The sequence below is a fragment of the Hemicordylus capensis genome, chromosome 1 (assembly GCF_027244095.1).
Source record: "Hemicordylus capensis ecotype Gifberg chromosome 1, rHemCap1.1.pri, whole genome shotgun sequence".
NCBI lineage: Eukaryota > Metazoa > Chordata > Lepidosauria > Squamata > Cordylidae > Hemicordylus > Hemicordylus capensis.
In genome coordinates this window covers 242,763,729-242,787,428 of record NC_069657.1, presented here as the reverse complement: position 1 = coordinate 242,787,428, position 23,700 = coordinate 242,763,729, and the positions used below count along the sequence as shown (strand labels likewise).

Below are 23,700 nucleotides of genomic sequence, written 5' to 3'. Positions count from 1 at the left end.
GAAGACTTGTAAGCTTCAGACTCCACACAAGACATGCTATTTCAAGTGGATTTTCTGTTTTCTGTAACTTGGAAGTGGCATGAAACGTGACGTGGGTTCTGAATTTGAGCTGCTTGCCATATGTGACCTGATAGTGTGTCAGAGCATCAGGTCCTGATTCTGGTGGTTATCGCCTCAGCTAGGCAGATGTCAGAACTGGGGCTGGTCTTACCTGATCCATGGCTCTGATGACAAGGTTGTATTGCAGGGTGCCTGTCCTTTATTCCTGTGAAATCTGTGTTTCACTGTGCCAAGGATAATGCTTTGCCTTCTTGTTCCTGCCTGTTTCACCTCCACAGTCAGATGTGGCATATGTTGAACATCTGGAGGGCTCTCCATTTTTGCTGGGACAGGTCTGTAGCTTATTGGACATTGGAAGCCTTATTTGTCTCATTTCAGGATAGTTCAATGGGTCAGAAACCTTCCATGACTATGATCTCCATGTGGCTTAAGTATTGGTTTGGTCTACATGCCTGCAGCTTCCGGCGGTGGGGGGGGATGTTTACAGCCCACACCTTGTGGGGGATGGTCATGTTGGAAGCCTTCTGGTATGAGGGTTATCTCTGGAAGTTATTTTGCTGGTCTTCCACATGAACTCCAGTGCATACTTTCACTAGCCTCTGTTGGATCAACTCCTTTTCATCTGCAGACACGGCCTTGGAAAGGTGGGTTCTGCAGAATGTACTTTCTAAATGATGGCTTGGTATGAGGTGACACCCACCAAGGGGTGATGGGTGCTATTTTATATGTTCTTTTACATCCTTCGCTTTTAGAATGCCCCCTGGGAATCTAGAGAAAAGGGAAATTTTCTTACCATGAATTCCTACTCTTGTAAACTTCTGGAGGGCATTCCAACCCATTTTTTCTGTGTTCAGACCTTGTTTGTTGTTTGGAATTCCCCCTCCCCCACCCACCAGGCTTCTGCCTTGTGCTATACCTGTGGGGAGTAACTATGGCCTCCTAGGAAGTTCCTTCTTTCCTATCCTCTTGGTGTTCCTTTTTATTTTCTGTTTTTTTTTCCTAGGGAGTAGAGTCATGTTTTCACTACCAATTTTATGTGTTTGTGTTTGTACCAATTGTGTGGTGGTGAGGGGGTGCCCTGGCCCTTCCAGTCTGGTCTGGGATGGCAGGGTGGCCCGTCCTCTTGAGATGCAAAACTGAAAGTGGACCTTGCCTGCTGTTCCAGGGGTGGAGCCAGACAAAAGTCTTGGAATGCCCTCTGGAAACTTATGAGAATAGGAATTCCTGATGAGAAATTTCCTTTTTCCTGTCCAGTTTTCAGCTTCATCCCATGAGTTCAACAACACTCTCCTCTCCTCTCCTCTCATTTCATCTCATCTTATACAAGATCCTTGGCATTACTTAGAATTAAACCCAGGGTCACCTCCCATCTCGTTTTCCCATGACTACCTATTCTAAGGCACAATCATTTGGAGTATTTACCCAAAGTTGCATTTATCCCAGTTAATGTGAGGGTAATTGAAATAACCGATTATTATAAATAATAAATAAATAAATAAAACACCTTCTCCTTTAGATGCCTGATTTCTTTCTTCATCTCAAGATCACCCTCAGCATGTTGGTTGGGGTATGATAGTATGAACCTAGTACTATGTTGCTTTGTGAGCCTGGTATTACCACCAACAGCAATTTTGTGGAGAAGTCTGCTTCTCTTAAGTTTTCTAGTTTTGAAAGTTTTCTAGTATTGAACTTTTTGACATACAGGACTACACCACCCCAATAAGCCCTTCCCTATCCTTTCTGTAGAGTTTCTATTTAGGAATAATCATATCTCACAAATTATCTCCATGTAACCAAGTTTCTGTTATTCCCACTGTAGTATGGTCTTGTTTAGCACCAACCACTCAAGTTCTCCATCTTGTCTCAGACACTTCTCATTTTAGCAGAGAGATACTAGTACATTGTGTCTCTCTCCAAATGTCTTGGCATATGTATTTTCCCTTTAGTGTATCTGAACAGCTATCAAGTCTTACCATATGCTCATGTCTAAATTCTACTCAACCCTCAATGGATGATTTGGAACATTTGTACCCTCATTCTTCAGGGATAAACCAGATGTTCTCCAGCTCCTGCCAGCTTTCTCCAGGGGTCTGTTTAAAAGAGGATCTGTACCTTTTTTTTATTTTAAGTGAGAGCAATCTGGTTCCACTGTGTTTCTAGTAGAGCCCATCATTTTTGTATAGGCTCAGCTTGTCCCTGGAAGTCCTAGATTTTTAGCTAGCAACCTATTTTTTTCTTTCAGAACTGCACAAATCCATTTTCCAACTCAAAAGATGAGTTCAGGAGTGGAATCATAGAATTGGATCAGTCTTGTAGGCCATGTAGTCAGAGACGTATCTAGGGAAAATAGCGCCTAGGGCAAGCACTGAAATTGCGCTCCCTGTCCAAACATCCAACACCCATCTTTCAGATAACTTTACCATAATATCAGCTCAAAAATATAAGTCAAGCTCATTAATCTTTTAATTTTTCAAAAACTATTTAGCAGTGGATGTAGCCACCCCCCAAAATGCTGGAAAACTACAAATTTCAGTATGCTGGGGCTCATGAAATACCCAAATACTATGTGGAGGTGTACTTGGAAAACTAAACAGAAGTGCCTGTCTAAATTCTCTACTATGCATTGTAGCATCACTATTACATAAGTTTTGAGAATTTGACTTTCCTTGATACTCTGAAATTAATGAAAGGATATGCAGAGTAAACTGTGTCACTGCTTGGAATATATTCTAGTCTTTCAGAAAGACAGTTAAAATGAGAGAAAGAGAGCAAGAAACTCCCAGTGGCCTTAATACTAAGGATTTCAGACTGATTCAAAGACAAACTCACCATGAATAGCCATATTATTAAGACATCACATTTAACTCACTTACCACAAGAAGCAAAGTAAGAGCAAATGAATACAATCCTAGCTCTTAAGCATCAGCTCAGTATTCACAAGCCCTGATTAGTGCCAAACTGATAATGCCAAACTGATAATGTGTAGAGTGACTTATATTATATTAATTTTTTAATTTATTTTTTACCTGTAGCCCCTTTGCAGGGCTCCCTAAAGGCTGTGGGGGGGATCTGCAAAGGTCCCCCCTCTGGCCTCTTAATTCACCACCACAGCCCATCCTGGGCTGATTTCCGGGCCTGCTTGGGCCTGCAAAGATCAGCGTGGTGGCCATTTTGGAGGCTGCCAGACATGCTCAAATGGCCTCTATGAGGCCTGGCAAGGCCAGGGCCTCGCAGAGACCATTTGAGCATGTGTGGTGGCCATTTTTAAAAATAGGGTTTTTGTTTTTTAAAGGCCTCTAAAAACAAAAACAAAATGGCTGCTGCACATGCTCAAATGGCCTCTGCGAGGCCTGGCATGGCCTAGGGCCTTGCAGAGGCCATTTGCGCATGTGTGGTGGCTATTTTGTTTTCGGTCGCCTTTTTAAAAAAAAAAATCATTTTTTTAAATGGCACCTCCTTCAAGTGGCATGTGTCCTGCCTGCCCCACCATAGATACGCCCCTGCATGTAGTCCAATCCCCTGCACAACACAAGAAATTCAGAGCTAGAATATCTCCAAAAGAAAAGTGCATGATTGGCATGTATATATTTTTCCCCATGCTAAATAGGAGCGGCAGGGGCCCCTGAACTGGGATCCTGGTATGCACAGAGGGGTGCTTTCACCCTTTGCCCCAACTTAGATAATGCCCCTATGCTGCTATTCTCTCCCAGTAGTGGAGGGACAGCCACTGGCATGCTTGTCGTAATGCAAAGTCTGACCCGCAGTCAAGCAGCAAACTAGCGTTTCTGGCTTTTATTATTTTGTAAACTCAAGTTCTTGAACTATTGAGAAATGGGATATTATTTCATAAGAAGATGTATAGAAATAAAGCAAAAAACTTTGAACAGTCCTTCCTGTAAACATTAATTCTTGGTTTTCTTGCCAACTGTGAAAAGATATATTTTAGCCTAAATGGAATACAGAGGGATTTTCCTTTTTCAGCACCTTGCTTATTTCTTAAAGGGGCACCATTTGGTTTCCTGAAACTTTCTAGGAAATAAGCACTCTTTAACACAACCAGATTTTTTCTGTTTCCCATGGTTATTCTGATATAAAAAATATTATCTGCAGCTTTCACCTATTTTGATAGCAGAAATAATATATTTTGAGCAATCTCATGTTGTAATAACGCAATAGCATACTTGACAAAGAGTTCCAATTGTCGTTGTGTTACTGTTGATTTATAACATTTAGCAAAATGCAAGCTGATTTTTCACACCAATGATTATAAGGAGAGTGTGTCCTGTTAAGGTGTTCACTGGGGGCCAGCTTTGAAATAGGTGAGAGAGGGGGTTGAGCCACACTGGCAGCTGTTAGTAGGCATGCTATACAAGGTTGTTTGTGTAATTCATTGTCCTCAAAAAGGAGGAGAAAACTCACTGAACAGGCCTCTGCCATCTGCACGGAGACCTCCAGCTCACATTGGAGTTTATCTGCACAGTAGACATAACTGGAATCCTGTAAATCTATGGATATGGTTTCGTATATGGAACTAGTCAATACTTGTTTTCAAGATTGCTTTAGATCTGGTGAAAGCATGAAAATGGACTTCTTATCCTTGACTAGTTTGGAAAAACTTTATTTGGATAATGAATGATGTTAAAATTTACAAAAAGCAATTTAACTAACATTGATTATTTAAAAAACCTAAAGAGGGAATGTGAATAGGAAAAAAAGATTAAATGGAACATTTAAATCATTTTAATATGACCATACTATGCTGACCAGGTGATATTAATTCTGATTAATGTCCATTTTATAACTTGTGACAGGGAGAAAAGGGAATTCCAGGAACTGTGGGTTTATTTGGTGAAAGGGGCCAGTCTGGGGAAGTTGGTGAGTCCATTTATGTATTGTCCATAAGATTAAAAGATAAAACAGAAAAAATATTTTATGATGTATATATAATTGTGTACAAAATGAAAATTTGTTGTTAATTACATTATACAGAAAAAATTGAATTCACTAGAAATGTCTCGAGAACCCTCATTATATATCTTGACTTCCTATATCTTTTTGTTCTTAGTATACTTCCTTTCTGACTTAATCTTTCATCTTTTTATATTGTAAGGAAAATAATATGGTTATAGTGCGTGTGTGTGTGTGCGCGCACACACACACACATACATACAAATTGTTTAATTCTGCTTCTAACAGGCAACAGAGGAGATACAATAGGCTTGCCAGGACAAGTAGGTCCTAAAGGGGATGCTGGCATAACTGGATCCACAGGTATTTTTTTGTGTGTGTGTGCATGTGTGTTGCAAAATAGTTCACTACTGGACAGAAACAAAACTCAGAGAATGAATGAATGGCACATATCAACAGCACACAGTTATGAAGTGGCCATAATGTCTTTTGCCTATGCAAATTTTTGTTTCAGGGGAAAGTTTGATAATCCTATACCATAAAACCCTTCGTTGTGCGGCCGTACTGCCTGTGCTGCCCGTGTCTTTTTGGGCCGTTCTGGGCATGTGCGGAGCGCATGCCCAGATCGGCCCAAAAAGACACAGCAGCCCAGGCACGGGCGGCCATGTTGGCCATGCAAGTGCTGCCGCGGCTGCCGCAGCCGACCAATTCCTCCTTCCCCGCTCCCCCCCCCACATGATTAAGGGCCTAAATGGCCCCCAAAAATTGCGGAAAAGATACGGCTGCCCAGACACGGGTGGCCATGTTGGCCCGAACGGCCCATGCACGTGCTGCCATGGCCGCCCTATTCCTCCTTCTCCGCTCCCCCCCCCACATGATTAAGGGCCTAAATGGCCAAAAAAATTGCCGCCGCGGCCGCCGCCACCAACCAACCTCCCAGCTGGCCGATTCCTCCTTCCCCGCTCCCCCCCCAACAAGATTAAGGGCCTAAATGGCCAAAAAAATGCCCCCGCGGCCGCCGACCGACCGCCCACCCTCCCAGCTGGCCGATTCCTCCTTCCCCGCTCCCCCCCCTACATGATTAAGGGCCTAAATGGCCCAAAAAAATGCCCCTGCGGCGGCCGCCGCCGACCAACCACCCTCCCAGCTGCCCGACTACTCCTTACCCGGTAAGGAGTCCCTATTCTCAATAGGAGAGAGGAGCTCGCATACAGAGCTCCTCTCTGTGCAAAGCCTCAGCTCGAACTGCCGCTATGGAAGCAAGGACGCAATAGGCGTCCTTTGCAACCAAAACACCAGTTCGAAGAGAGGCTTTGCACAGAGAGGAGTTCTGTATGGCAGACAGACAGACAGACAGACAGAAAAGAAGGAGTGCAGGAGGGAGACAGGACAATAGAGAGAAGAAAAGAAAAAAAGAAGGAATAAGAGAGAAGAGAGAGAAGGGAGAGAAAAGAACAAAATAAACAAGGAGGGAGAAAGGGAAAATAGGAAAGAAAGAAGTAAAGAACGAAGGAAAAAAATAGAAGAAGTGAGGGAGAAAGACAAAACAAAAACAAAAAAACCGCCAGCCCCAAAGAGCGCGCCCATTATAGAAAGAAAAGAGGAAAAGAGAAAGAAAAAGAAAAAGAAAAAAATGAGAAAAAGTAGAAGAAAGGAAGGAAAAGAGGGAGAGGGAGAGAGAGGAAAGGAAAGAGAGGAAGAGGGAGAGAAAGAAAAAAAGGGGCAAGAGAAAGGGAGAAGGAATAAAGGACAACAACAACAAAAAGGTACTAGCGCTCGTTATTTTAACGGGCTTAAAAATACTAGTGTATATATATATATATATATTTCTCCTGGATGTGCCTTTAGAATGTGTGTCCTGGCAGCCCAGCTGATTGGCTGGGCTGCAGAGGCGCCTGATTGGCTAAGGTGCACCCAGGAGAATTGGATGGCCCGGCAGCGGAGAGGTCTGGCCTCAGAGGCAAGATGGCAGCGTGCCCAGCCGCGGCACTGGGCCCGGCAGCCTGGGCCCGCGCCTGCCTGGAGACAGGGACATGGGGTGGAGAGAGAGGGGGCCAGCTACCTCTCTGGCAAGTGGCACCAGTGGGTGGAGCCCAGGTCCAGAAGATGAGGCGGCCGGCGAGCGGGCGAAGCCCTACTGGCCTGAAGAGGTGGCCGGCGGGCAGGTGAAGCCCCATCATCGTGAGGAGGCGGCCATTGTGAGGAGGAGGCAGGCGGGCAAAGCCCTGCTGGCCTGAAGAGGTGGCTGGCGGGTGAGCAAAGCCCTGCCGGCCTGAGGAGGCGGCGGCCGTTGCGAGGAAGTGGCAGTTGTGAGGAGGTGGCGGCGGGCGGGTGAAGCTCCGTCGTCGTGAGGAGGCGGTCGGTCGTGAGGAGGCAGTGGATGGGTGGGCGAAGCCCCATTGTCATGAGGAGGTGGCTGGCCTGAGGGGGAGTGGCTGTCTGTCTCATACCAGTTGACATAAGCGATATGTACGGGCACTCCCAGAGTGACAAAACCTGACTTAGAAACATCTGTACATACAAACAGAGCTCCATAGCATATGACATTAAGGAAGTACCCAACTTAAAAACATCAACTTGAACATATAAACAAGTCATGAAGATCTAACTTACAAACTTTTGGAACAATGGGGCAGAAGGTGGGGGCGAAGGCAGGCGAGACACTGGGGCAGAAGGCGGGGAGATGGCAGGCGAGACACTGGGGAAATAGGTGGGGAGATGGCAGGTGAGACACTGGGGCAGAAGGCGGGGGGATGGCAGGCGAGACACTGGGGCAGAAGGCGGGGGGATGGCAGGCGAGACACTGGGGCAGAAGGCGGGGAAATGGCAGGCGAGACACTGGGGAAATAGGTGGGGAGATGGCAGGCGAGACACTGGGGCAGAAGGCGGGGGGATGGCAGGCGAGACACTGGGGCACAAGGCGGGGGAATGGCAGGTGAGACACTGGGGCAAAAGGTGGGGGGATGGCAGGCGAGACACTGGGGCAGAAGGCGGGGGGATGGCAGGCGAGACTAGAGGTGTGCATGGAACCGCCACATTGTGGTCCGGCACTGGGGTGGGGGGTCGCTTTAAGAGTGGCGGGAGGGTTTACTTACCCCTCCCGCCGCTTTCCCGATCTGGCGGCGTAATTAGTAGTGTAATTGGGGCGGCAGGATACCTCCCTGCCGCCCCTTCCCCCTGCGGCTCGCTCGGCAAAGCTCCCAGTAATGCTTTGCGCGCGCGCACAAAGCATTGCTGGGAGCTTTGCCAAGTGAGCCGAAGGGGGAAGGGGTGGCGGGGAGGTATCCTGCCGCCCCAATTACACTACTAATTACGGCGCCAGATCGGGAAAGCGGTGGGAGGGGTAAGTAAACCCTCCTGCCGCTCTTAAAGCGACCCCCCACCCCCAATCCAGACCCACAAGGTCCGGGCCCATCCCTAGGTGAGACACTGGGGCAGAAGGCGGGGGGGATGGCAGGCGAGACACTGGGGCAGAAGGCGGGGGGATGGCAGTCGAGACACTGGGGCAGAAGGCGGGGGGATGGCAGGCGAGACACTGGGGCAGAAGGCGGGGGGATGGCAGGCGAGACACTGGGGCAGAAGGCGGGGGGATGGCAGGCGAGACACAGGCAGAAGGGATGGCAGGCGAGACACTGGGGCAGAAGGCGGGGGATGGCAGGCGAGACACTGGGGCAGAAGGCTGGGGATGGCAGGCGAGACACTGGGGCAGAAGGCGGGGGGTGGCAGGCGAGACACTGGGGCAGAAGGCGGGGGTGGCAGGCGAGACAGGGGCAGAAGGCGGGGGGATGGCAGGCGAGACACTTGGGCAGAAGGTGGGGGGATGGAAGGCGAGACACTGGGGCAGAAGGCGGGGGATGGCAGGCGAGACACTGGGGCAGAAGGCGGGGGTGGCAGGCGAGACAGGGGCAGAAGGCGGGGGGATGGCAGGCGAGACACTTGGGCAGAAGGTGGGGGGATGGAAGGCGAGACACTGGGGCAGAAGGCGGGGGGATGGAAGGCGAGACATGGGCAGACGGTGGGGGGGATGGAAGGGGAGACAATTGGGCAGAAGGCGGGGGAATAGAAGGGAAGACAATGGGGCAGAAGTTGGTTGGATGGAAGGCGAGACACTGGGGCAGAAGGCGGGGGGATGGAAGGCGAGACATGGGCAGACGGCGGGGGGATGGAAGGCGAGACAATTGGGCAGAAGTTGGTTGGATGGAGGGCGAGACACTGGGGCAGAAGGTGGGTGGATGGAAGGCGAGACCAAAAAAAGACAAACGGGGGGCGGGCTTTTAAGGACAACACTGGGGCAAGAGGCGAGGTGGATGGAAACCAAAACACTGGACTGTGAGGGACAAGGGTAGCCAGTCTTACCACCACCACCACCACCACCACCACCACCACCACCACCAAAATTAAAAAATAATTTAAAAAATGAAAATTAGAGGGTCTACAGTAGCCACACTCCCCACAAAACCAAATAATATCTAGCTACTACCTGACCCTACTAAGAGGGGAGGAAAAAAACAGCAGGGACAAGAAAAAAAACCTAACAGAAAACAGCAGGGACAAGAAAAAAACCCTAACCAAATACTTGAAACACCAACCTCCCCCAAAGAGTGCACTGATGCTCAGAAAGAACTGCAAAAAGACAACGAAGACACATGGGGGAGGGGGAAAGAAACAACTGAACAACCAGCCAAATTCTCACAACGCAACTCCAAAAAGTAAGTCAACTACCGCACAGAAGCTCTGTGCGGGTTCAGCTAGTTATACATAATTCTCTTGAGGCCAATGGATATTTGATATGCTTTGTTTGCACAGGTAGAGGGATTCTTGCTGATCTCGCTTCCCCCAGAAGCACTCCATGACACCTAGAAATAGGTCCCTGAGGCTCATGCAACCCTTGCAGACCTACTTCCAGGTCATATGGAGCGCTTCCAGGGGACAGGGATCAGATAAGCGCCATGAAAGAGAATGTCAGCCAGGGAGGGACTTCTTGAGAATAGAATAGCTCTGCTGGATCAGGTCCAAGGCCTATCTAGTCCAGCAACCTGTTCCACCAGATTTTTTCTGAGAAGCCCACAAGCAAGAGGTGAGGGCATGCCTTCTCTCTTGCTGTTGCTCCCCTGCACCTGGTATTTAGAGGCATCTTGCCTCTGAGGCTGATGATGGCCTATGACCACCAGGCTAGTAGCCATTGACAGACCTGTCCTCCATAAATTTGTCTAAGCCTCTTTTAAAGCCATCCAAGCTTTGTCATGGGATGTGGTGATGGCCACCAGCTTGGATGGCTGCCTCCAGCCTCAGAGGCACAATGCCTCTCAATACCAGTTGCAGGGGAACAACAGCAGGAGAGAGGGCATGTCCTCACCTCTTGCCTGTGGGCTCCCCAGAGGCATCTGGTGGGCCACTGTGTGAAACAGGATGCTGGAATAGATAGTCCTTGGGCCTGATCTAGCAGGGCTCTTATGTAGTGGCCATCACCACATCATGTGGCAGAGAATTCCATAGATTAATTATGTGCTGTGTGCAAAAGTACTTACTTTTGTTGGTCCCGGATTTCCTGGCCTTCAGTTTCGTGGGATGACCCCTGGTTCTAGCATTGTGTGTGAGAGAGAAATTCCTCTCTGTCCACTCTCTCTACTCCAGGCATAATTGTATATACATCTATTATGTCTCCCCATAGTCATCTCTTTTCCAAACTAAAAAGCCCCAGGTGCTGTAGCCTTGCCCAATAAGGAAGGTGCTCCAGGCCCCTGATCATTTCGGTTGCCCTCCTCTGCACCTTTTCCAGTTCTACAATATCCTTCTTAAGATACAGTGACCAGAACTGTATGCAGTACTCCAAATGTGGCTGTACCATAGATTTGTATAAGGGCATTATAATATTAGCATTTTTATTTTCAATCCCCTTCCTAATGATCCCTAGCATAGAATTTGCCTTTTTCACTGGAGGGGGGCACTTCTGCCATGATGAAAACTGTCCATTTATTCCTACCCTCTGTTTTTTGTCCTTCAACCAGTTATCGATCCACCCATGAACCTGTCCCCTTATCCCATGACAAGTTTACTCAAGAGCCTTTGGTGGTGAATTTTGTCAAAAGCCTTTTGGATGTCCAAGTATACTATGTTGACTGGATCACCTTTATCCACATGCCTCTTGACACTGTCAAAGAACTCCAAAAGGTTACTGAGGCAAGAGTTGCCCTTGCAGAAGCCATGCTGGTTCTCCTTCAGCAAGGCCTGAATCCATAGGGATCTGTGCCACTGGCACTTCCAATGTTAGACATTGCTATTCAGGCTCGTTGTGGCATCTCTAGGTATCAAAGTCTTAGTGGCACATGTTAGGATACAAGGGGTGGTCCAATACCTATTTTTGGATGACATTCTGATTCACTCAACAACTCCAAGACCAGAACCTCCAGAACATTCAGGACACAATGGCCTGTCTAGCACAGCAAGGTTTTGTAGGGAACTGGGTAAAGACCTCCTTGGAGCCCTGCATGTCTTGGAACTCCTAGGAATACAGCTAAATACTTGATGGTTTCATATGGTCCTCTCAGAAAAGCAGAATTCCCAGAGTTCTTTGGATGCTTGTTCCGCTTTCGTATTTGCCAGTATTAATTTTTCCTCCTAAAGAGGCCATTCAATATTCTATAAGGATATATCTTATCAGAATCCTCAAAGGCAAGTTCCCCAATAGATTGGGACACCCAAAGTGACATGATCCTCTTTGGAACCGTCTACCAAAGCATCTCTAGAGACAAACACATCAGTTTTGCAGTGCTTATTAAATGAGTACACTGAAGCCCACATTGCTATCCTGCAAATCTCCTCCAAAGGAGAATTGCCACAGAAAACTGCAAATGATGTGGCCTTTCTCTGTGAATTCACTGTGATACTTGGTGGAGGCAACTTGGTGGCCTCCACCAAGGCACTACTGTGGGCAACATCTAAACATCTTCTTCACCATGAGCCCCACCACCTGGTAAGATCATCTGGAGAGGTTCATCTGCAGTTGCAGCCAATTTGTTTGGCGGCTACTCGGGAACGGGCCTTCTTCGTTGCTTCTCCTGTACTTTGGAATGTGCTCCCTCTTGGAATAAGAGCCTCCCCATCTCTGGCAACTTTTTAAAAGGCACCAAAGACACATTTATTCGCCCAGGCTTTTAATTGGATTTATGGTTTTACATTTTTAATACTGGGTTTTACATGATTTTAATGTTAATGATTTTAATGTTTAAATGATTTTAATTGTTTCATTGATTTAGTTTTGATTTTAATTGTTTTGTTTTTATTTTGATGTAAACTGCCCTGAGCCATTTTTGGAAGGGTGATATATAAATAAAATTAAGTAAATAATAAATAAATAAATGGCAGCATGATCTGGAGGTGCCATTGGCCAAGCTCCAAGACAGGCCAGAGTTTGCAGTACTGTTCTGGTACAGATCAAAAAGGAACAGAGACAGATTATGTGGTCAAGATGGATTGGGTTAGGTCCTGGAGCAGGCAGACAAATTTCAGCGCATGGTCACAACCGGATCAGGTAGGCAAAGCACAGGAGTCTGTGTGGCTACTTTGTATGATGGGTTGCTCAGATTGGTGAGCCAAGCACAGAAGATTCTTGTATAAAGGGCACCATGGCTTCTATTGTAAATGTAAGTGCTATTGGCTCTCCAGGTCCCGATTTCTTTCAGGCTGACTGCTGTTTCACTTTTTGCCACTATCAGATGGGTGCTGTGAACCAGCAAGTCTCGGTCTATCCTGCCCCTTCCCCTCCAAGCTGTCCAGTAGCACGAGGAGGAAGATGCCTGAGACTGGATGCTGGAGCCCCTGGTTTAAGACATCACCATCTTGCTGCCTCACAAAAGATAAATCAGTCACAATAAATTTTGAATAATCCTTTGGTAAAAACTTTGTTACTGGGAAACAATCACACATAAATTGAGTTCTGACATCTATAATTAATTATAGCAGGAGAGCGGGCATGCTCTTGCCTGTGGGCTTCTCAGAAACTTCTAGTGGACCACTTTGTGAAAAAGGATGCTGGACCAGAGAGGCCTTTGGCCTGATCCAGAAAGGCTGTTCTTATGTTCTTATCATGAAACATTCAAGATAAGAGCATTTAATTGGAAACTGCCAAAGGTGAGAAATAGTAGATCTTAGATCTATTTTCAGAAGTGCTGGCAATGTTATGATCCGTATGGACACATATCCAGAGCACCTGCAAGTGAGAGGAAGGTACCAACAGACTGACTTGGAGTAACCTGCCGCTACGTTGGTTTCACAAACATCTGGTGTGGGGGAAAGGCCTATGTAACTGGTATCTTATTCCAGTTTTGTTGTTTTTTTAAAAAGCAATTGAAATAGCAGAATAGATTGGCAATTAACAAATAATAGTAAACTTGTGGTGAAGATTCAAGCCTATTGGAACATAAGAGGTAGTAGATGCTATTAGGAGCATAATCTCACATTCCTTTCCAGCGAGGTCTGTTCTGGGATACATAAATGATCTGGAGCATAAAGATCACCAAGAAATTGTGAATAATTTAATAACCAGGAGATCAACATGAAATGGCAAGGAAGTTTTGGTCCCTGGATGCATATTTGTTTTATCTGATAAAGCAATCCAGTCGAGCTTTTTTTGAGTAACTTTTGACATATTATTGTTTCAAGAAACAATCTGGTGTGTTTTTTTCATGGTTAATGTTTATATTTCACTACATCATTATAAATTTAAAGTTAAAGCACTTTGGAATAAATATGAGAAATGTGTGTGTACATCGGAGGTATTGGATCCAACACTTAAAGAAATCTTGGGATTTTATACATTAAATTTATAATGACGTGGTGAAATATAAACATTAACCATGAAAAAAGCTTTCCTGCTTTCTCAGTCACATTCTGAAAAGGCATGGAAAAAGAATATCAGAATTTATTGGGAAAGGGGAAAGAACGCCTCTAAATCAATGTCTGAATAGGGCTTAAGAACATAAGAACAGCCTTGCTGGATCAGGCCCAAAGCCCATCTAGTCCAGCATCCTGTTTCACACAGTGGCCCGCCAGATGCCATTGGGAGCCTACAGTCAGGAGTTGAGGGCATGCCCTCCCTCCTGCTGTTACTCCCCCGCAACTAGTACCCAGAGGCACCCCGCTCCCCCAAGGCTGGAGGTGGCTTACAGCCCTCTGACTAGTAGCCGTTGATAGACCTCTCCTCCATGAAGTTATCCAATCCCCTCTTCAAACTATCCAGGTTGTTGGCTGTCACCACCTTGAACAGGCATGGGGCAAGGCTGGGGGCAGCCCATGTTTGGCCGCTGCCGTGGCCCCCTGCCATGACTCCCACATCTGATGTTAGGCGCAGGGTGCTGCAACCACATCTGACATCAGACATGGGGGCATTGTCTCCCTCTCAAACAGGGCCGCATAGCCCCGTTTGGAAGGGAGATCAGCCCATGCTGCGTTGGGCAGTGCAGGCCAGAGCGGCTCTCCCTGCCTTTAAAGGCAGGGAGAGTTGCTCCAGCCTGCGCTACCAATGCAGCACGGGCTGATTTTGTTTCCAAACAGGGCCACGCAGCCCCATTTCCAAGCAAAATAACGCCCCCGTGTCTGACATCAGACACGGGGACATGTCGGGGGCCCTGATTGGCGGTGGCCCAGGTTCTTTGAACCCATTCGCCCAATGGTGGCTCCACCCCTGACCTTGAAAGTGCTATCAATTTTCTTTGAGGCCTTTAGAATTCTAGGTTCCACTTTAGATAACATAATAAGGAGTATCCCACAACTATTTTATGGTTTCTTGTGCAGCCAGTACTGACTATTCTGTGTGGAATATGGTGCTGGGCTTGTGTTCTTGGAACCCTGCTCCTGCTGTGATCCATTTTGGCAGGGATGATGCCTGAATTGTATCCTTTTCAGAATGCCTGAAAATGCCTGAATGGTATCCTCTTCTCTTCTCTTCTCTTCTCTTCCCTTCTCTCTCTCTCTCTCTCTCTTTTGTGGGGGCAGGTGTGAAAGGAGCCAAAGGAGCAAAAGGTGAAGGCGGTGATCAAGGTTTTTCTGGCATTGAAGGCATGAAGGGCCCCCAAGGTACCCCTGGCTTAAGAGGATATGAAGGTATATTTTCACTGCATTCATTTTATCCTTTAAGATTAGGGTCAGATTTAATTTCCCCCTCGATGTTGCTGGATTTCAGCATGGAGCATTGATTTGGAATAACTGGAATGGGTGACATGAAGCAACAAGTTCACGCAACACTTTTGAGTTGGAGGGATAGTTTCCCTCCTTGCAGACTTACCCTCATACTGTCTAGTTTTTTGTGTTATACTTTTGAAAATGATATTAACCACCCTGGGTAGGCAGAATAAGCAATAAGACAGGAACGTCCTGCTTTACTGCTTTCCCTTAGCACACAAACAATTAGAACTAAAGTAGTACACACATACAGGTTACTTTGCGGTTTGTTCACCTCAGTTTGTGGGAGCCTTCCTTCAGATGGGCAGGAATGAGGAAGTGGGAAGAAAGCATATTAGTGATTAGCCCTGGAGCCCATACAGTGCATGAATTGCTGCAGTGATCATTTTCCAAAATGAACTGGGATTCTGCTTATGCTCATTGTAGAATCCAGAGAGGAAAGGGTTGTAGCACACAAGGATGAGGCAGTGGAGTATAATTAAGAATATTAATAATTTGAGTACAGCAAGGCAAAATACAGACTGCTTTTCTATTCTCTACCCAGCCCCAGGCTAGGACTGGACTGAGATGTAAGTAATAAACAGCCTGGCCTGGAACTAGGAATGGATTCATTAGAAACACCACACTCACGACCAGGGAAAGAGGTCAGATGCAGTGCAGAAAAGAACTTTCTGAGAAATAGCTCAACTTGACTTCCACAGATAAGCTACATGCTACAGGGGGTGAGTGGAAGGCAAAAGAAGCCAAAGTGTTCGAGCTAATAAGACATTGGAACAATTCTCCCAAAAAGAAAATGGACCCAAAGAGATGAAAGATTCTCCACAGCGGAATGCCGGTTGTGCACGTATAAAAGACAAGATGGCACTCCTCCCCAGGGTCAGGTTGTGGGAGCCCTGGTGCAAAGCACTGCAGTTGTTCTCCCATGGCACTCTCACCCTCACCATCCTGAGTGGAACACTTTTTCAAGTAGTGGTTTTAAAATAATATTGTTACAGACCATCGCAATGAGGCAAAATCTCTAAATCCAAAATTCAAAGGTAGTGGTGTTACTGAGAATAGCATTGCTACTGTAATTTTGTGGATTACCAAACATAATTGTCCAATGGCATATATAATCAGCAGCTCAGAATTAGCCTTGCCAGCATGTGAAACGGCAAGCTGTGATGCCATAGTGTTCATGTGCCTGCATGTGTACCAGAGAAGAGATGCCATCTTTCCCCACTTAGAGACTGAGCTGCTATTCACACAGATAAAATATTTACAAAGTTTTTGACAAAAGGCGAAAATAGGACAATGATTTACTAGGGGCGGTCCCTGTCCCTAGTCAATCATTGTCCCTAATTGCAGGGTAGAGGTTGCTTACTACGCTGGGACATTGAGTTACCAAGAAAAGGTCTTACAAAGAAAACACAGACACACATTTCGCAGCATTGTTTCTTGTGCAGCACAGTACTTTATGGGTATATTGGTCTTTTCAGCCTTTGATAGCTTAGTAAGCTTAGCTCCCCCACACTCCTCTAGTTGCTAGATATGGAATGGAAAGGTACTAAATATGGGGTAATCTTAATTAAATATGGGCCAAATAAACTGTTTTCATATCAATCCACCAAACGACTTTGAAGTAAATTCTTGCAAATAAATTCTTGCAAATAAGTCCCATCTCACTTCTACCATTGCTTGGGTAATATAATAACAGTTTAATTTTATCATACCTAATCATAATTAAATGTTTGTATTGCAGGCTTGCCTGGGCAGGTTGGCGACCGAGGCTTGCCTGGAGATCCAGGCGTTCCTGGATTATCAGGTGAAAAAGGAAGTTCTGGTTGGCCTGGAGTTCTAGGAGCTAAAGGTAAATTAAAGTATGTTATAAAGTATTTGCCCTGCTAACTAGGCAAAGAGAGGCACCTTTTTAATGTGGTGATTCTCTTTATTTAGCAGGAGGAGAGTAACTGGCCCTATCCACCCCCAGCACAAGACTTCCAGTGACTGTTGCTGGTGTCTGTCTTATGTTTCTTTTTAGATTGTGAGCCCTTTGGGGACAGGGAGCCATCTTATTTATTTATTATTTCTCTATTTAAACCACTTTGCAAACTTTTGTTGAAAATCGGTATATAAATATTTGTTCTTGTTGGTTATTCAGATATGCATAATTCAGTAGTGCCAGTATAGTTAAGATGAGTTGTTCCAACATTATAAGCCCTAAACATTCTACTGGTCATAAAATCAAAACTGCCGGTCAGATCTATTTGACCACAAGCAGGCATCAACTAGGTGACAAAAGGCACCACCCCTCCAAATTTGGTGCAGATTCATTGAAAAATGGCTGATACAGCTATTAAATATCAGTCCTAAGAAGAGACGCCTCCTGAGACTTTTTTGCCAACAGATTTTTAAAAAATTAAAAGATTATAAAATGTATTACATTTTTAAAAAAAAATTAAATTCAGGTATAATGTTGCAGCATAATCCTGTGTTGTTTTGAAAAAGATAGGTATTTCCTGAGTTATTAGTCTCTGAAATCCACATCGCAGGTTCAAATAAAAAAGGGTGCTTAATGTTGATTTTGCCCACTGAGACAGTTCGGAAGTCGGGGTTGGGAGAGGCCAAGTCCTGGCAAATGACTTCCTGGTTCTGAATGTAGCTGCTTGAGAAGGAGAGTCAAGGTACACTTCCAGAGCCAAACAGATACTCCCTTCCTCCCCTTCCTGTTCTGGGCTTTTATTTTCTCGCTCCACTTAGGCAGCAGCAAGGGGCCTTGTCAGGGCACACAAGGTGGGGTGTGGTCACAATGGACTTTGGAGGGAGGTAGCGGCAGCAGCAGCAGCAGGGGCCCTTGCAAAGGCACACAAAAGTAGTGGTAGACTGCCTTTGAATATGGAGACTCCACTTAGCCAATGTGGAACATAGGAAGGAACATAGGAAGCTGCCATATACTGAGTCAGACCATTGGTCTTTCTAGCTCAGTATTGTCTTCACAGACTGGCAGCAGCTTCTCCAAGGTTGCAGGCAGGAATCTCTCTCAGCCCTACCTTGGAGAAGTCAGGGAGGGAACTTGAAACCTTCTGCAATTCCCAGAGTGACTTCATCCCCTGAGGGGAATAGCTTGCAGTGCTCACACATCAAGTCTTCCATTCATATGCAACCAGGGCAGACCCTGCTTAGCTATGGGGACAAGTCATGCTTGCTACCACAAGACCAGCTCTCCTATCCAAGGAAAGGAGACCCACAGCTACTGTTAAACTTCCCTTTCCCACAGTCCCAATCAGAGTTTCCTTTTCAAAAAGCCTGCAAATTCAGTCACCCAAAACCCTTTGGTTTAATTTGAGAGTTAAGATGCTTTCTATTTTCACCCATGCTCTAAAAAGTGTGGAAGTTGCAAGTTAAGGTGCCCATCTTAACTTCTACACCATACAAGCTGTAAATACTTTGACTCTACTTTGTACAGTCTCATATTACATATTTGGAAATGAGGCTCACACTTTGCCTGAGTCTTTCAGCTGGACATTGGGCTGGAGGGGATGCATTCAGGCAAAAATTCAAGTGCAGTTTCCCCAATTACTTGCTAGATATTCTCCTAATGAATTTCTGCCTGATGTATCTTTACAGGGCACAGTGCTTTCTCAAAATGCCATCTGTATGGTAAATGTCCAGCCAGAAATTTAAGAGGTCCCCAATCCGGCCACAATAACTTCCAATTTGAATTACCTGGTGGTTTTCTGTTTGATGCATCTCCAGAAGGGACAGTTCTTTGCCCAAATGCTGTGTAGCAGGCATGAACCTGAAGTGTTTCCACGCCTCTTTGGAGAGGCACCAAAACACTTTGGCTCCCTGGTGCAAAAACGTTTTGGCATGGAGCGAGGGGTCCCCTTAAGAGGGGGCAGACAGGTTCTAGCTGCCCATCCTCTAAGTCCCCGCCGGCCTGCCATGGCTTTGTCTCAATGGAAATACTTCCGTGCAAGCGGCAGCTTGTGCTGCTTGCCCCTCTAAAATGTCACACCGCAGCGATGGGATGTGTCCCCGGCATCCTTCGTGCGGCGTTGGCATGTAAATGGCATTGGCACCAACACCATTTATGTGCTGACGCCACACGAGGGATGCCGGGGCCACAGTGTGGCATTTTAGAGGGGCAAGCAGCACAAGCTGCCACTTGAACAGAAGCATTTCTGTTGAGGCAGCGGGCCGGCGGGGGCTTGGAGGACGGGTAGGAAGGACCTGCCCGCCTCCTCTTGACTTAAGGGAACCCCTCGATGCCTGTCTATGTGTACTGAAGTCATTCAGTGCACATCCCTACTATGTAGTATAGCAGATCTTAGAACTTTTACACATGAGTAGAACTCGTGAGTAGCCTCCATGCCCTGAGGATGAGAATCTTGCATCCTTGCATCCATGAAAGGGAGTATCTCTTTCATTCTTACTTGCCAATAACCTGAACTTATTTATGGGTAGACATCACCTCCTTACTCATGCGTACACATCACATCTTACATATGAGGAGACAATTCGTTTTCCTCATGAGTTGACTCTCAAACTTACTTATGAGTAGGCAGTGAATCACTGCTTGTAAGTAGCCCCTCAATCTTATGAATAGATCTCACTCTCACTTGTGAGTAGGTCTTCTCAAGAGTAGCATAAAGTTGAGAAAGGATGCAAAATTTACTTCTGAAAAAAGTTGCAGGTCTATTCACAAGTAAGGGTGCAGTCTACTAATGAGTGAAGGTGTGGTTTTCTAGTGAATTAGGGTGTATCCCTACTCAAGGTAGACAACGTTACTCAGGGGCGTAGCTAGGGGAAAGGGGGTCGTGTTCATCCCTCTCTCTGGCGGCCCCCCAGAGTAAGGGAGGTAATGAAGAAAATAGGGAGGGGTGGAGCTGGAGGGCCCTCAGGAGCTGGGGGCCCATGTTCTTTGAACCCTTTCGCTCAATTATAGCTACGCCCCTGACGTTACTCATGAATAGTTCCTCAACGTTACCTGTAAGTGTGGGGTCTACTCAAAAGAAAGCAAGATCTACTCATGAGTAAGAGTGGATGGTCTACTCATGAGTAAGAGACAAACCAAGAATGCAAGGTTTTCTTAGAAGCAAAGTTGTGTGTCTGCTCAAAATGTGGATGCACAAAGCCTCGTTTCTAAAGCAGCATAATATACGAGACTGTACAAAGTCTTTATAGTTTATATGATGTGGAAGTTAAGACAGGCATCTTAACTAGCAAGTTCCACAATTTTTAGAGCATGAGTGAAAATTGAAAGCCTCTTAACTCTCTCTTTAAACCAAAGGTTTTGGGATGACTGAATATGTATTCTGCACTTAAAAGGAAGTGTTCTGCACTCTGGTCTATCTGCCAGTACATTTTAAAAATATTTTCTGTGGTATTCCAACAGTCAGATGTACCAAAATGGAATGAGGGAAGTTCATCCTACGTGCTGCTTTCCATTCTGATCTTCCACAGATATTCCACTATGAGTTAAGAAATTCAGAATGTCATGGTTTTTATCCAGTACAATATGGGCAATCTTCTTCAAGATACTCCTGCCATCAAAAAAATAATAAAGAGTCTTATGACTCCTTAAATACTAAGAAATTCACTGTAGCATAAACTTTCATGAACTGTTGTCCATCAGATGCACAGCAGAGTCAAATTTAAGAGAAAATGTGAAAGGCCTTGTTTGATGTCAGGCTTAAAAGTATAGAGGATAAATGTGGTGTCAGTTCTCAAGAGGTGATAGCAAACTCCTAGCAATGCTAATTTAATTAACTCCATGAAGCCTGCAGTGATGGTTTCAAGCCATCTATTTTCTTTGATTCTTGCTGTGATCATTGATTTTTTTCTGTTGAATTGTTACCTTGAGGTTTACAATAGAATGCCTTGGAAGATTTAAATTGTTTCCTGCTGCTTTCAGTATACAGATGATGGTCAGAAGATATATGGCTCCCATAAAACTTCATAACATTAATTCTAGTCTGGATGAAAAATGTTGGAAATGTGTATTTAGTAGGGGAAATTTTTTCTTGTGTGTTGGGAATATTGTGTGTCGAGAAAATAGTGTTTAGAAATTAGACAGGAAATAACAGAAGAAATAATATCAATTGTTTCTGTTAAATGTCAAAAATGTTCCCGCAGAATTGAAAGAATTAATATTCCATATGATAACAGCACAAATGTGTTATGGTAAACAGTGGAGGCTGAAAATGATACCACAAAGAAAAGACTGGGGAAAGAAGGTTTTTGAATATGCAGTAAATTATGTGCAGATTAGAGATGGAAATACATTCCTATACAAACTGATAGATTTGTATGCCTTTACTCCACTTCAGATAGAAGGTAGCTTTCTAATATGTTGGGATAGTTTTATCTTGTATAACTTTAACTATCTGATAAATTGCATACATATACAGCAAAATTATGTAAATACAGGTAATAGTAATTACAGACAATTTAGATAGGACAGATAGATAGACAGATAGATAGATGGATAGATAGGATATATATTTTAGTAATATTGTAAATAAAATTTGTTTTACCAAAAAAATGAAAATAACTAAAGTTTAAAATTTTGAGGTCCAATTTTAGATTTTAAATATGGAGGTCAAATATTTTTATTGATCCAAAATTTGAGTACAAATTTAGATATCAATTAAGTGTTTAAAACCCTCCAGATATTTTACTTCTAGCACCAGAGAACTATACCATGGCAGCAGTGTGGTTCATAAGCTCATGAATATTATCAGATATGTAACAATGGTGTGCAAATATAGTATGCAGAATATCGGCAATTTCTTTCTGATATGGCCACCAATTCTAAGCAAATTGCTCTCCACTTACAAATGTTCATTGCTGCTTCCTTTTCGTACATGGTTTCAAATCAAACGAGCTGGGCCGGACGCAGAGCATCTGCACCTCTAGTTGTCCCCCTCCCTCTTGGTTTTCCCTCTGTTCTCAGCCCCACTGCCATCACCATTGTTTTCATTCCCCGTCTGTTGCCACCATTTTCTTTTTCCCCCACAATCGCCCACCCGCCGCCATTTTCTTCCCCCACCCTCCTTTTTCTTCTCCCCCACTGCCATTTTCTTTTTCCCCTCACCCGCAAGCTTGTCCACTGGTGCTGCCGCTTTCCTCTCCCCCTGCCGGCAGCTTGCTCGTGAACTCTCGCGAGAGCTGCCACACATGGGATTAGCAACGGGTATGCCTTAGAGAAATGTAGGTAGGTAGGTAGGTAGGTAGGTAGGTAGGTACTTAATTCCTCTTAAGAAATCTGCAGGACTTGCTCATTACATCTTTGAATAATACAGCATGTCTGGTATTTTTGGCAGGTGCCACTGGCACTGGAGGAATCCCTGGATTAGATGGTTTGCCGGGTACCAAGGGCTTGCAAGGATCGCCAGGTATGTTCAGATTATGTTGACTATTACTGAGATAGACTGCCTTATAAGAGCTGGCAGCCTTCCTCACTGTATGTGGGATAATTAAAGTTACCAAGACATACCATTTAAGATCTAGAAAAATGATGTTCTAAGATATCCCAGTCCATCTCATATTTTGCATAACAGGTGCAGATGTCTCTGGTTCACCCGGTTTCCCAGGTATCTGGGGTGACAAAGGTACAGCAGGAGAGCCAAGCCCTATTGAAGGCAATATAGGCGCTCCTGGTCAGAAAGGAGAAAGAGGAGATCCAGGTCAGTATGCTGCTCAGTAACTTTATACATAGCACCATGCATTATCTTCTCCCAATTAAATGTTTGTTGCCACTGCAACCATATTTTGTGCATCATCTGGAAAGCTTCAATGGTGACAGGTATACTTGGCCAGAAGCCACTTACCAAATGATAGTGTTCTTGTATGGAAGCACTCCCATAATAAGGGCTGTAGTGTAAAAGAGGTATGCATGTCTGCTCTTGTGAACAGAAGTCTGAATGAGTCAAGTAGCCCAGAACAATGTATATGGACAACCCTAGATCAACCCCTGCTTCACAGTAGGATAGCCTTTCACTCACCTCCAAAGTCACGTCATCCAAATCACAGCAGCTGACATACTGCGGGAAATTAGTAGTCCCATTGAAATTATAAGGACAAGTTAGGCATTGTCCTTATAACATAGATTTGCCACCACTACCACCCCAACAAACACACAATCCTCAACCTGGCTTCAGGCAGCCCTCGGGGACCTGGCAAGGGTGGGGGACTCTGCCTTGACTGACGATGGTTCTCCAAGATTTCAGGCAGGAGTCCCTCCCAGCCCTATCTGGAGATGCCAGGGACTGAACCCGTGGAATTCTGAATGGAAGCCTACAGATGCTCTACCACTGAGCTATGGCACCATCCTCTAAGGGGAATGAATATCTTACAGCGTTCACATGTAGTCACCCATCCAAATGCAAACTAAGGAAGACCTTGGTTAATCAAGGGGAAATTCATGCTGGCTAACACAAGACCAGCTGCCCTCCCTTGTTAGCACATCTGTTTCAGGGCTTGGGATCAGCTGACTTCATGACTCTGGCACAGTTGGTGGTCCTAATGGTCTTGTGCCTGAGCTTCGTTAACAGGGTGAGACTTCACCCC

At 45.4% G+C, this 23,700-nt stretch overlaps 1 protein-coding gene across 3 annotated transcripts in view; it reads left to right on the top strand.

The window, feature by feature from the left end:
* The window catches only part of COL4A2 (collagen type IV alpha 2 chain), a 253,515-nt gene that overhangs the window by 200,632 nt on the left and 29,183 nt on the right, over positions 1-23,700 (top strand). For all 3 annotated transcript variants that reach the window (XR_008313134.1, XM_053283866.1, XM_053283865.1), the window contains exons 35-40: positions 4,872-4,935; positions 5,257-5,331; positions 14,962-15,069; positions 16,889-16,996; positions 22,455-22,526; positions 22,692-22,817. Coding sequence is in view for 2 of the 3 variants with exons in the window: in XM_053283866.1 (XP_053139841.1) it covers positions 4,872-4,935; positions 5,257-5,331; positions 14,962-15,069; positions 16,889-16,996; positions 22,455-22,526; positions 22,692-22,817 (553 nt within the window). In the remaining variant the exon portion in view is untranslated. The remainder of the gene's footprint in view (positions 1-4,871; positions 4,936-5,256; positions 5,332-14,961; positions 15,070-16,888; positions 16,997-22,454; positions 22,527-22,691; positions 22,818-23,700) is intronic.